Source organism: Apteryx mantelli, chromosome 8, assembly GCF_036417845.1.
Source record: "Apteryx mantelli isolate bAptMan1 chromosome 8, bAptMan1.hap1, whole genome shotgun sequence".
Lineage (NCBI taxonomy): Eukaryota > Metazoa > Chordata > Aves > Apterygiformes > Apterygidae > Apteryx > Apteryx mantelli.
This window is the reverse complement of record NC_089985.1, coordinates 23,882,149-23,894,876: the sequence shown is the minus strand read 5'-3', so window position 1 is coordinate 23,894,876 and position 12,728 is coordinate 23,882,149. Positions and strand designations below refer to the sequence as shown.

At 38.3% G+C, this 12,728-nt stretch overlaps 1 protein-coding gene across 2 annotated transcripts in view; it reads right to left on the bottom strand.

Moving 5' to 3' along the window:
- TGFBR3 (transforming growth factor beta receptor 3) overlaps positions 1-12,728 on the bottom strand; it is a 164,592-nt gene that overhangs the window by 24,156 nt on the left and 127,708 nt on the right. For both annotated transcript variants that reach the window (XM_013961375.2, XM_067300941.1), the window contains exons 11-15: positions 11,533-11,701; positions 9,034-9,181; positions 4,068-4,257; positions 2,586-2,911; positions 1,675-1,824 (exon numbers count right to left, since the gene is read on the bottom strand). In XM_013961375.2, coding sequence (XP_013816829.2) covers positions 1,675-1,824; positions 2,586-2,911; positions 4,068-4,257; positions 9,034-9,181; positions 11,533-11,701 — 983 coding nt within the window. The remainder of the gene's footprint in view (positions 1-1,674; positions 1,825-2,585; positions 2,912-4,067; positions 4,258-9,033; positions 9,182-11,532; positions 11,702-12,728) is intronic.

The following is a 12,728-nucleotide window of genomic DNA, read 5'->3' as shown; positions in this document are numbered from 1 at the left end:
CAAGATATGTAGGTTATACGTAGAGAACACCCTTTTGTTTGTTTCCAGATGTCAGAACCACTAAGGCCATAAAAATGCTCCATACAATGCAAAGGCAGTCTGGGCGCTGGTATCTAAATGAGCATCCCAGCAGTCCCATTCTATTTCTGATATTTCTATAACCAACACGGATAAAAGAAATGGCTTTCTGAAGTGTTTTTTCACACCTTATAGCTTTCATTGATGCACTCAAGGAAAATCATTAAAAGTTTTAGGGTCATCAAAGGATTTTCCCTCTCTCTCTTTTTTTTCTTTTTAAGATATACACCCCAAATCATCATACCCCTTCCTTTATTTTTCCCTTCTTGTTTTTCTCTGAATCTCTACTGGACTCCTTCACTTTTTTTTCCTCCTTTGTGCACCTCTCCTTTTCATATCTTCACCTGATATTCCCAGTTTTCTTTTTCCAGTGTTCTGCATTCTGCTTCTCTATATCCTGCAGTTCCCCAAGTGGTTCCCTCCCTTCCAAGACTTCACCTGTTTTCTTGAATGTAGAGCAATGGCTAAAAAGTGACATATACACTCTTTGGCAATCCTCTGTATGATGTTTATATATTAGCAATGATGCTCCCCAAATTCTGAAAGACACCATACAAGATTCTGAGTTTAAGTGAGTAACCAAGACTCTTAAAGGACCTGATGAAAAAAGGGGAAAAGAGGAGGCAAATACCAGTTTTGGTCTAGGCTATAATACAATATAGGAACAATGACAGTATTTAGCTCCAGCCATATACTATTGTGTAGTTTGGGGATGTTTCAATCCAGGGCTTTGATACGGGTCTGTTTCTAAAGTCAGGTGCTACAGACTTGCCAGTATGGAATGGTTTTAGCCAGGCAGGTTTGGATCAGATTGCCTTAGCTGTGTTTGGGTTGGACTGTAGACTTTACTTCATTTGACAAGCTTATGTCTATGTGCTGAAAAGCGCAGCAAGAGAAACATGTCATTGCTTCCCAATCCTGCTTAGCCACAAGGCATTCAAGTTCCTAAGCGGGGCCAGTCTGGCCGCAGTCTCTTAGAATCTCAGTGGGCTCCTTACTTCATTGCATCATCCCTTACATACAAGTACTCAGAGGCCCTTCCCCACATACATGAGCTGACAGCAAATACGAATCCAAAATACAAAACAGAAGCATGTACAGATAATGCCTTTTCCTCACATTTTGAAAGCCTTTTTCATCCACAATTATAATAGAAAAATATTCTCCTGAAATAATTTAGCACATGAATTAAATCATATTGCTCTGTGAAATCACAAATCTTTGTTCCTATCCCACCTTTCAGCTGTGTAGTACTGCTTAGGTGCAGATACAGCAAAGCTGCGTAAGGAAAGCAGGTGCAACTTCTCTGAGAACGGTTCAGCTGGTCCCCAAAGTGCAGCCATGCCATTTTGTAAAACTGTATGACTCCATCTCCTCCTATTTTCTTTGGGATACTGTCCAACCATAGGAGCACACTGAAGGTGCAACCTTCATACATCCTTGAATACAGGGACTGTAGCTGCAACTAGGTTTGAGCTAGAGAGGAAAAGATCAAGATACCTCCTTTTTGCTAAGACTACAGCCAAGTACAATGGCTTCCTTGTCCCACTATGACGTGCAGCAGAAAAGAAAGGCTGCTCTTTGTAAAATACTCACAGAGTTAAAATAAACAATCTTGTCCAAGATATATGCTGTCCGAGTCCCACATTTGTTCGGCAAAGATTCCAAAATGAAATGGGTACCATTCATCTTGGCTTTGCAAGAGTGATCCAGCAGTGAGAGTTCTGTCCTTGTGTAGCCATTAGCCTGAAACAAAGATGCTTTGTAAGTGGCTGGAACCTCAGCTGAAGTACAGTTGTGTTAGACTATTGTGCGAAGTGCAACTTCGAATACTTTTTATGACTACTGGTAAGAGGAAGTGAAGTTCATTGTACTGAGATCTAGGGAAGGTCAATCTCAAAATGCGCATGGCAGAGAGAAGATAAATGTAACATGGAACACAGAAAACAACAGGCTCATTATTAGTCTACTGACTTAAGCTCTGCTTCATCTAAAATGAGCTAAAAAAGCTTTACTCTGTATCAGGCTCTCTTCCACAATGCAAATGGGCACAAGCAACCTTTCAGCTGGTAGCTAGTGAAGATGAAGAAAATACCATATAATGGATGAAGTGGACCACATAGTTCCGCCCTCTAGCTTTCTGTTCCCTTAGCTGTCTCTTCACAGATTTATTCAGGTCTTACACAGCTATCAAAAGCAGGAGCTTTGGAGATTAAAAACTCACACTGATGGTTGAGTGCAGTAGTTTTTGACAGAACTAACCCTGCAAACCTTTTATCAGAAATACCTCTACAAACTAGTGGATTGCTGGGAAGAGGGAAAATGACCCAGAACTCTGGCAAAGAGTACCTATAGCATAGTCTCCACTTCAAAATGAATTTTTTGGGGGGGAGGGAGGGAGGGAGGAGGTGGCTGTAAATCTTAGAATGTTCATTTTCCACTCAAAATACATTTTAAATGGTTTATCAAAAGCCTACCCAAGTTTGAGAATAAGAGATCACACTAACCTGCAGAGAGTCTCTTTCTACAGCTACTGTCACTACTTTGTCATCACACTTTATGGATAGACCTACATCAGCACTACCCTGAACCTCTTCAGGTTCTTTATGTTTTGGGAGGGAATGCTCAAAGTCATGGTCTATTAACGTGTCTGCTGAATCTCTGGATGGGAAGATTCCTTCTCCCACTGTGCCATGTCTTCCTCTGTTAATGTGAAAAGGAAAAGCCAGGCCATCACTTAATGCAGGATTCTTTGGGGCAGGCAGGGGGCTAGCATCCAGCAATTCTGTCAGCTCTGGAGGAAGGGAATGGACTTCTTCATCATTCATCTCTTCTAAAAACAGAAAAAAATTGTATTAGGTTATTAGATCCTTTCCCAAAGGTATTCAGAACAGGAACACTTCCCATCCCAGAAAGCAAGCTCTTGAAGGACATCAAAAGCAGCATCTTTGTACTTTTCAGGTAACTAGGCACAATTCCTGCACTAAGGGTTTAGTTGTTACCAAGGCATCTAATCTTGGCATATTTTTTCCCTGCTACAAATCTGTCTCACTAAGAACTGAAAACTACCTTTGAAGAGTGGGCCTCATTATACACAAAAAGGCAACCACAAAGGTAAAGGAAACATCACAACCAGCAAATGCACTATTTTAGTGCTGCTGAGATAGAGTAAGTTCAAATCATCAGCAAAATTCTTCTATTACCTGCCAGCACAAATTCAGTCAACTCCACTATTGTGGAAGTACTTACATAACTGGAGTGAAGTTAACATCAGAGTTAACTTCATCATGAGTAAATGAGAACAGTATTTATCCCTTAGCTTATAAACAGTACTGCTCAGTATCGAAATCTCAACCTCTGGCCCAAGCAGATAATTATCTGGAACCCATAAGAGCGCAACTGATAAAATGAACGTGATTATAAGCTTTGTCAAAACAGCTAAACAATGTTCTCAGTGGTCCACACTCAGAATTAGTGCAAAAAGAGATGCAACTCCACTGGCTTCAACGTATCAGGACATCTTTACTTCAGCAATGACGCTGGCCAAATAATTTTTTTTATGATTGTATTTATTCCATTTGCTCAGACTTTTCTGGTGAGCTGTTTTTGTCTGTAAACAATTTAAATGTTTATTTAATTGAATTAAGGAAACACTGTTCATATTTTTGAAAGCCAAAGATGGATTTATTAACCAATAAAATATCCAGTCACTGAAGTCCTTTAATTCCAGGGAATACTGAGTATGGTCAGCTATAATGGCTTCCGAGCTGGACAAAGTGTAACTGTTTAATTCCAGCAACATTTCACAAACAAATAACACAATTTGCCTAGAATTTTCTAATCAAAAAGCCACAGATATTTTTGGTAATTGGGAGGTATCAGCATCCTTGATAACGAGCAATGAAGGTAACACAATCCTCAAGGACAAAACCTCAAAATTGAGGTTTATATATATTTTCTGTATGATAGAAGTCTATCTTCAAACTTACCTGTATCTTCAAGTTGTAGATGGAACCGATTAGCAACGGGGGCTTTTGTGTAGGAAGTAACTGGGCTATAGTTATGCTCATAAGCCCACTTGATCAAACTCTCATGTGACGAGGGAATATCAGGTATTACTGATTTACTCATAGTCATGGATCGTTCTGTTTCTTTTCCAAAACCAATACTATTTGATGTCTGCAAACAAAGGAGAAAAAAACTGGTTCATGATTTACCATTTAAGGATTTTTAAAATGGAACAGTGACACTGATGGCACATGGTTTGCTGACAAATTTTACTCTGCAGAGTAAACAGCAGACAGATCATCTGGGAAATGAACTCTGCCACCTCAGACACAAAACTGCTGCACACATGCAGCAAAACATGCCCCTTCTCTTCCCCCTCCTTCCAGCCTCTGACGGGCTCAGGCTGTACTGGAGTAAAATAAACCAAGGCAGTCAGAAACTGTCAGTTCCTAAATGAGACAAAGACGTATTTATGGCCATTACTGTAGTGCCACATTTTTTGTAAAACTGTGCATTGAAGTGAATTCTGAGTTCCAAGACAACTGATTTTTCAAATGTCCTCCCTCATTTCTTTGGTCAGTTTAGGGTATAACTTTAGTTACATCTGGGAAAACCTTTGCTCAAACTAGCATTACTGAAAAGGGCAGTAGGACCCAATTCATGAAGTGGAGCGGATTCCAGTTAACACTTTAAAATCAGCTGGAACTGAGGGTGCTCTGCGCGCTGCTCAATGAGCTTGAGACTATAAATGTTGTGTGTGTCCTGCAAAATGTTGAATATGTTAAACAATACTATATTAAATGCTGAATATAGTGATGTGAGATGCTCAACTTTTGGCAAAACTGAACTACTTAAAAGACAATATATACTTTCCACACATTAATAAAAATTGTACTTAATGAGCTACACTATAAGTGTTGCACAAATACATTGATACAGCAAACTCACAAAAATGCACTTGACAGCTTTTAAGTTTTATTATTAAATAACTATGCATTACTGGTCATCAAAAAGCAGTCATGAAATACAGATGAGTCACAGTCAGTTAGCTTTCATTTTACTGGGAGCTTTGCAAAATTTCATTTTTTGTTGTCAAAACTGCAAGCCAAAAGGATACCACAAGCGTCTCTAGCTGTTAGAGGGGCAGTCACAAAATATTCACTGGTGTTACATTAAATTGCTTTTAAGTGTTTAGCATCTTAAACACATAAAGCTAAACATGTAGACTTATATATAACAGTCTCAATATTACTATTATCACTAAAACAATCGCTTTAACAACTACAGAACAAGCTGAACATGCTCAGTTCAGTAAAGGGCACTATGACCCACTTTTCAATGATTCCTGCAACAGGACTGAATTGTACTTTCTACATGTGGATTATACTGCTTCATGCTGTACAACAAACACCTTCATTTCCACGCCTGATTATCTTCTTCATCGTATAGGCTGCATTTTTTTTTAATCTCTATTGGTTTCCCTCAATGTGATCAAATCTTAATCCTCTCCTGCTACAGAACTTCGAAAGATTTACAGCACTGATCTCTTTTTCCCAGCTCATTTTTGGAGATTGGTCATATGGGCCTTCTACACAAGCTCAAAAAGTAAGGTTACATTTTTGTACTTGACTTCAGAAATACTGCTTTTGAACAAAGAAATGAATAAAGCTTGTAGGGGGGCCTGATGAAATGGAATAACTTACCTCTTCCTCCTTCTCTCATTTCTTCCTAATGACCCTATTTACATTCTTTAAACACCCAAAGCTTCAGAATTGAAGTTAATGGGAATTTTAAGTGCAGGTTGCCCAGTTTGAAGGTACTGTTACCAGTACTGTTACCAATGACCAACAAAGGTCATTGAAGATAAGAAACAAAAAGGAAGCAATAGGTATTCCAATTACAATGCCTTAATACTGTTTTGGGTCAAATAATCTTTTATTTTTCAGCAGATACAAATCCGAAAGTGATTTATCACACATTTTAAAATTACCACATAGATTTGACTGGTTGGAATTATTATGCTACCCCAATTTTGCTGGATTTCCCTCTCTGCTTTCCCTTTCCTTTTTTGTGAAGATGAGACAGCTGAACAAATATTAACTCAGATTTTTACTGTCCTAGCTGGCACCTGACCATTTTCAGGGCTTGTTTATACTTCTCCACTCCACAGTGACCCTGCAATGTTCAGCCCTGCACTGCTCAGCAAAACAAAACCGATCACGGGGGCTTGCAGGAGTAGGCAAAGCTTCCTTCACTTGCCTGCACTGTCAACACCTTCATAGGTAACGCATGAAAACAGACAGCTGACAGAGCCACCTACCAACCTAGTCAGAATGAAGAGAGACCATTTCAGAAATTAGCAGGCACGGTTCTTCTCATTTAAAGAACAGTCCCTATAGGTCTCCAAGCTTTTAAAACCTTCAGAGATTTGTTCATCTGTGCATTCTACCTCCCCTCCTCTTTGACCTCAAAGCACTTCTTTTCTTTGAAATAAATGGAAGCTAATAAAATTTATCAAACCTTTCTGCAGTTTCATTTCTTTGTCCACTGAACAACCTGCACCTCTGCAAAAAGGCACTAACTCTGAAAGAAGCGATGTGAACGGCAGGCAGTCCGAAAACACAGAAACTCGCATACATTGCACTAGGTTTGATGCAAGTACATAAGGCCGCAATTGGGAGCCAAAGACAGCCTAGGAGAAAGCATTATGCACGTATTTTTGGTGAATTTGGATGAGTGTGCACTTCAGTTGTGTATTATTTTGCCTTAACTATACACATTTTACCGGGTTTGGGGTCCATCCTTTTTCAAAGTTTCAAGAACCACAGAAAGCCGAAAGATGAGCTAGGCGACCTGATAGGTCTTTTCCATTTCTAGTCTATGAACCTGGACCTTAACAATTCAAAGTCCTGGGTTTGAGGCAGCTTGGCATTAACCTTTCACTCTCAGTTTGCCAATGCCCTCCAGACAATTGTGATTCGTATGGAGAACAAGAAGTTAGGAAACTGAAGTGCACGGAACGGATTCAACTAGCAAAAAAGAACATTGTGAAACATTACCTAAATGTTTAGTAATTTTTTTATGCATTGTCTAAAATTGGGCTTGGAAAGGCTTTCAGCTCAATAGATATGAACAGATCCTAAACCCAGAAGATACACGCATTTTAATGACATGGGGGTATTTAGTCCCCTCTCCTCCCCATAAATAAAGTAGATCAAACACATTCAGAAACTGAGGCACCTATAAGAATGAAGCAGTAGAGGACATACTTACCACAAATCCTAATGTAAATAAAGTTTTTTCACATACTGACATTTCCAAATACCGTATTACTTTCTCTTTTTGTTAATCTAAATAAAATGTTATTTAATGCCACCCATTATAGAAAGAATAAAATTTAACAGATTTTTACTTACGCTCTCAATCATTATTAAAGGAAAACTTTTAAATAAACAGTCTTGCTTTGTACACTCAGCGTAAGTGCAGCACTTAGGACATTTTTAAATCCTCTAGGATTTCTCTCCCTGAAAATTCATCAGCCATAAACAGCTAGCTGCACGGATACGAAATACGGTTCCTTGGATAGCTAAAAGCATGAAGTGAATTAATGCACTGTTCTCTAGCTTGTGAAAGCAGATCCACACGGTACTGGCTAAAAGGCCTAAATATACAGCAGCAAATTTTATGTAATAACCCAGAATGAATCTGTAAAGTCAGACATTTTTCTATGCCCTTCTCCTTACAAATATGCTAATCCTAGGTTACTAACCTTGAGCTTTCTCTTTAAGGCCCAATTACTTAGGACCTATAGAATGTCCTTTCCCATCCATAAGATCAGGATGTGTCAGGGATCAGAAGGGAATTTCATCCTCCATCTCAGATAATTTTTCTAGTCCATTTTCTGAGCAGCACTATAATTTACTTCCTTTTAAATCCCTCACCTCAAAACCTCAAACCCTGCCTACCCCTTTGTTCTCTTGGAAGATTTAGCTCAAGCAGCCTCTGAATCCTGTCAGAATTGCCTTCGCACACATCAAGAGCAGAAACCTATTATGCAAAGTGAAATACAGATAGTTGGAGTTGAAAGTGCATCTTAGTTACTGCAAAACTGTTAATCACTAGGCCACTGGGTGGTCCTGAGCAAACACTAAGCTCAACCGTACAATGCACTCTAACCAATCACTTAAGACAGAAACAGGCCACGCGTTTTACAGGCTGTGAGACTGATCTACTTTTTGTTAGAGAAAGGGAATATATATTTTCTCAGTAGAAATGGTGTTGAGCCACAGAGTCTGTGCCAAAAAATCATTCTGAATCGGAACTTCCAAATATACCTAAGTATGGTTTCAAAAGTATAACTTTAGGAACCTTGGTTTTAATTTTTTTAAAACCTATTATTTGCGGTCTGAGCAGAGATGAGGTCAATCTGACCAAACACTTGCTGGAGACAGAAATACTGGTGAGCAAGAGGGCCAGAGGCTACTATAATCACAAGCGGAAGGAGCAAACAGTTTCCACTTCTAAAGGGATGTGGGTGGACGCCTTGTATCTAGGATTACCCCTTCCGCAGTCACAGGCATCCTTCCAACTTCTCTGCTGAACCTGCAGATCCCCTGAGGTAACAGCGCAAGGGAGACGGACATCCAATTCAATGTTCAGGGTGCATCTTCAACAGAAGTGCAACAGACACATACCCTAAATCTTTGCACTAAACATCTGGCTTCTGCGATGAGCTGGCCAGTTTAATAGCCTATATATAAGGGAAAACCAAAACATATTGTTTCTGTATTTACTGCTTGAAATGCAATAATAATTCAGAAAAAGTTCCTAACAGAAAACATTCAGAGATCAATATGGTACAGTGTCATATCACATTCAAACAGATTATATACTGTTCGCAGCATGATACCTCACACACACACACAAAAAAAAGGTGCCTTAACTTACAATCACTTCCAGTTTTCCCTGGACATCATGTGACTTGATAACCCAATTGACAGACTTTTTACACTTGAGGATAAGTACGATGTCTCTGACAAGCCCGGCGCCTGGTTGAGATGGTTTAATGTCAACGATTATATCCACCTGGAAAGCACTATATGTGGAAAACAGAGAGAAAGTAAGACCAGAATGCCAGAAATTTTCAGCTATCAACCTTCTTCCAATCCATCATGTTTCCAGTGTCTGGCCAGCTGATTAAAATGTTGGAGATTATCCCAGACAACACGACATGTGCAAAACAGATTGTTATTCCACATAGGCTTAAATGATTTTACATAACAATAGAAACAAATACTTTTTAAACAAATAATTATTATCTGATTTTTTTTGTCTCTTGTTTACAAAAAGTATGCTACTCATTTCAGCTATTATTTGGAGCAGGTTAGTTAAATGACTAGTTTACATTATACAGTAAATACTGTTTTCTTTTTTCACTGTAAGTGTCTAAATATAGTTGTTTCAATTTCCTCTCAATGTAACTGTATTAAAGCTCAAAACCACACCTTAAAAAAGCAAAAAGGCAAAGTAAATAAGTTTAACAATACCAAAAATTGCACAAATACTATCAGGGAATATCTCTATACAGTTAAATTGTGGAAATTATTTTGCTTAGGCTCTAGCATGTGTTGAGGAATTACTATACGGTTGTATTTAGTTTCCAATACTTCTGGATATATGCTTATTTTAAAAAGAAAAGAAAAGAAAAGCAGATGTCCAGCCTACTGATTGCTGGAAAATTGATGAACATCCAGATTTTCAAGACCTCAGTAAAATAAGTAGAACAAATGGGTTTGTACCCATCAATAACATCTCCTCAAGCAAAATATTAATTCAACTGAAAAATCTTTACTTCCAGATGATCTTATTGGACTGTATGTCATAAGAACGTGCCCAACCTCAAATAACACATTTCATCTAATATTCCACACTGCCACTTAGTATCTTTGGATCTTTGCTTTATCTCCTGCAGTTACACACGTCCAACTTAGCTTCTATAGGTTTCTACGTGGATATAAACTTTGTAAAGATAGCTGTAGATAATGCATATATCTAGGAATGAAGCAAGCAGAAATTTAAATAATCATTAAGTTTTACTAATAAAACTTTTAAAATCTTTGCAGTGTAATCCTCTGAAAGGTAAATTCTTACACATACTCTCAGCCAAAGCCAAAGCCCAGAGGGCAAGGAGACAGAGTGAGGTTGGTGCAAAAGAGCAGCTCTGTTCAGGATGGTGTAGTTACTGGTGCCACACAGATGCAAATCATTTGAACTCACCTACTCACCTCCAACCACATCTCCACACTTCCTTACTCTCCCAAGGTTGCTATGCAAGGGAGGACTTTAAGCATCTTGCAGTGAGATAGTTACCCTTCTTGCAAAAACCCTTCCTCCCACCTCCATCTCACTGGGTAATTTCCTGATGAGCGATGGGATTTACCAAATGCAACTGCACAAGGGAGACAACTGGACAATGCTGGGTATCCAATGACTGTCTGCAGTGAGCAGGATTTTAATTCTCCCTTAGCTCTGATGAAATTGTTCTTTCCTTCTCGCAAAGGGACAAACATCTCAGTCTCACAGCAAATATCTGCTCTAGCAACAGTACTGTACGCCTGTGAAGAGCCTTTACAGGTGTGATTTTCTGAAGCAAACCCCACTCATCTGCTACCACTAAGATCTAGGAGAGATAGGCCAAAGACGAATGTTTTAAATGTCTTACCTCTCAAGCTCACAGTGACTTTGACAATTTATTTAACCCTAATCACCTGTACAGGGAGTTAAACACTTTTCCCTAACCACTGGTTTATAAACTTATTTGGTCAGTGGACCACTGCCAACCCTCAGCATTTCTTACAGATTATCACACCGTCCTTAAACTCAGCTGGAAACTTTACAGAAAATACTGTTAAATGTGATTCTGTAGAGTAACTGTGGAACATTTGCAATGGTCCTTGAACATTTGCCATGGGTCACCTGTGACCTGCGGACCACAGTTTAGAAACCACTGCTCCAGGCCTTGCTGCCAGTCATAGCTACTTGTGACAGGGTCAAGACTACCTTCAATATCTCTCCCGCCTCCTCAGACAGTGGACTCATCCTAAATCCTCTATGTCAGATGTTGCAGTTTTTCATATTTTCTTATTCATATCATTCTTGGAGAAATCCAATTGACCTGAGCAGGATTTCTGCCCACAGAATGGGGACAGGGTATAGCCCATAACAATGGTATTTTGCAGTCTTGCCCAGGAAAATTAACCCTGGAATCCTGAAGCAGAATCCAAAATCTTTACACACTGAAGAACTAGTTTCTATTTGAGGTAAAGTACTAAGGTCCAAGCTCTTCTTTTAATGAAGAAATGGCTACCATAATTTGACTTTCAAGAGACACAAAAAATGTTTAGCTGTAAATTCAGACAGATTTAACATACTTGGTGGATACTTTACCTGTATGGATTGGAATTTGGAGTAATTAATTCAATGATATGAACTTCTCTTTCTTGGACTAAGTTAGACATAAGGCACCCTTCTGCTGTTTTTGGTTGTAGGTATCCCGCAAGGTAATTTAAAGAGAGAAAGTTCTTTTCTATGTTGCATGATGGAGGAAAAACTTGATCTGGAAAAAAAAAAAGTATACGCACCTTTACACATACACATCTATTCACATACGTGTATGTAGAGCATCTACTTCAATGCAGGACTACTTTTTATGATGCAGATCTTTAGGCTAAAAGGTTTATCCTTCATGAGTAGTTATGATAAAATAACACAACGTTGAAAGTGATACTTGTTGAAAGATTACAGCACATCTCTGAAGCAAAATACATGCTTCTAATTTGAACAGTTTCTATTTATGAATTTGAATATTTATTGAAAGAAAACCCATATAAAGAGAAATCTCAAAATAGTACTAAAGCAAATATGTAAGCATTTTTCAAAATGAATACATTTAATTTGTTCTTTGCACCTTAAAAAAGATTTTTTTCTTCTGAAATTAACTCAGAAAACATTTAAAGGAGATATGATCAACTCCTCCTTTCTTTAGAAAATATTTTATTCTTATTATAAGCTTACCATATTTAAAAACCATAAAAGTATTTTCCATTTCCTTACTCAATATATTTCCCTATATTTTGTGTAGTCAGTCAGTGCTATCTAGAAATATTGCACTTTTCTTGTGTATGGAAAATTAAGTATATCAAGAAAAGAATGAAGTAAGTTTTTGATATTAAGGAAGGCTGATCATAATACCCATAGCTGGAATGAGGTAACTCTAGAGTAGATATTAAATCTGCATTTTGGTTTTAATTGCCTAGCTGATCATAAGCATTTATTAGCGTACGATGCAAAATGGAAAAAACAGTCACTTGGTATGAAGTTCTCAGGCATAGCCTGTGAAGTTGCACACCAATAACCAGGATTTCCACTGAAAAATAGGAATACCTTGTATTTCTGAGGTGACTTTACATATGAATTATCATGATACACAGAAGGACTAAGTGCCTTGTTCGAAGCCACATAAAGCCTTGTAGGAATAGAACTAGAACTCCATAGTCTCCTCTGAGCTTTGCTTTGACCACAAAACCTTTCCTATTAAAAACAGCAGCAAGACAGAAAGCATGCATCAAATGTGATGCATGCAA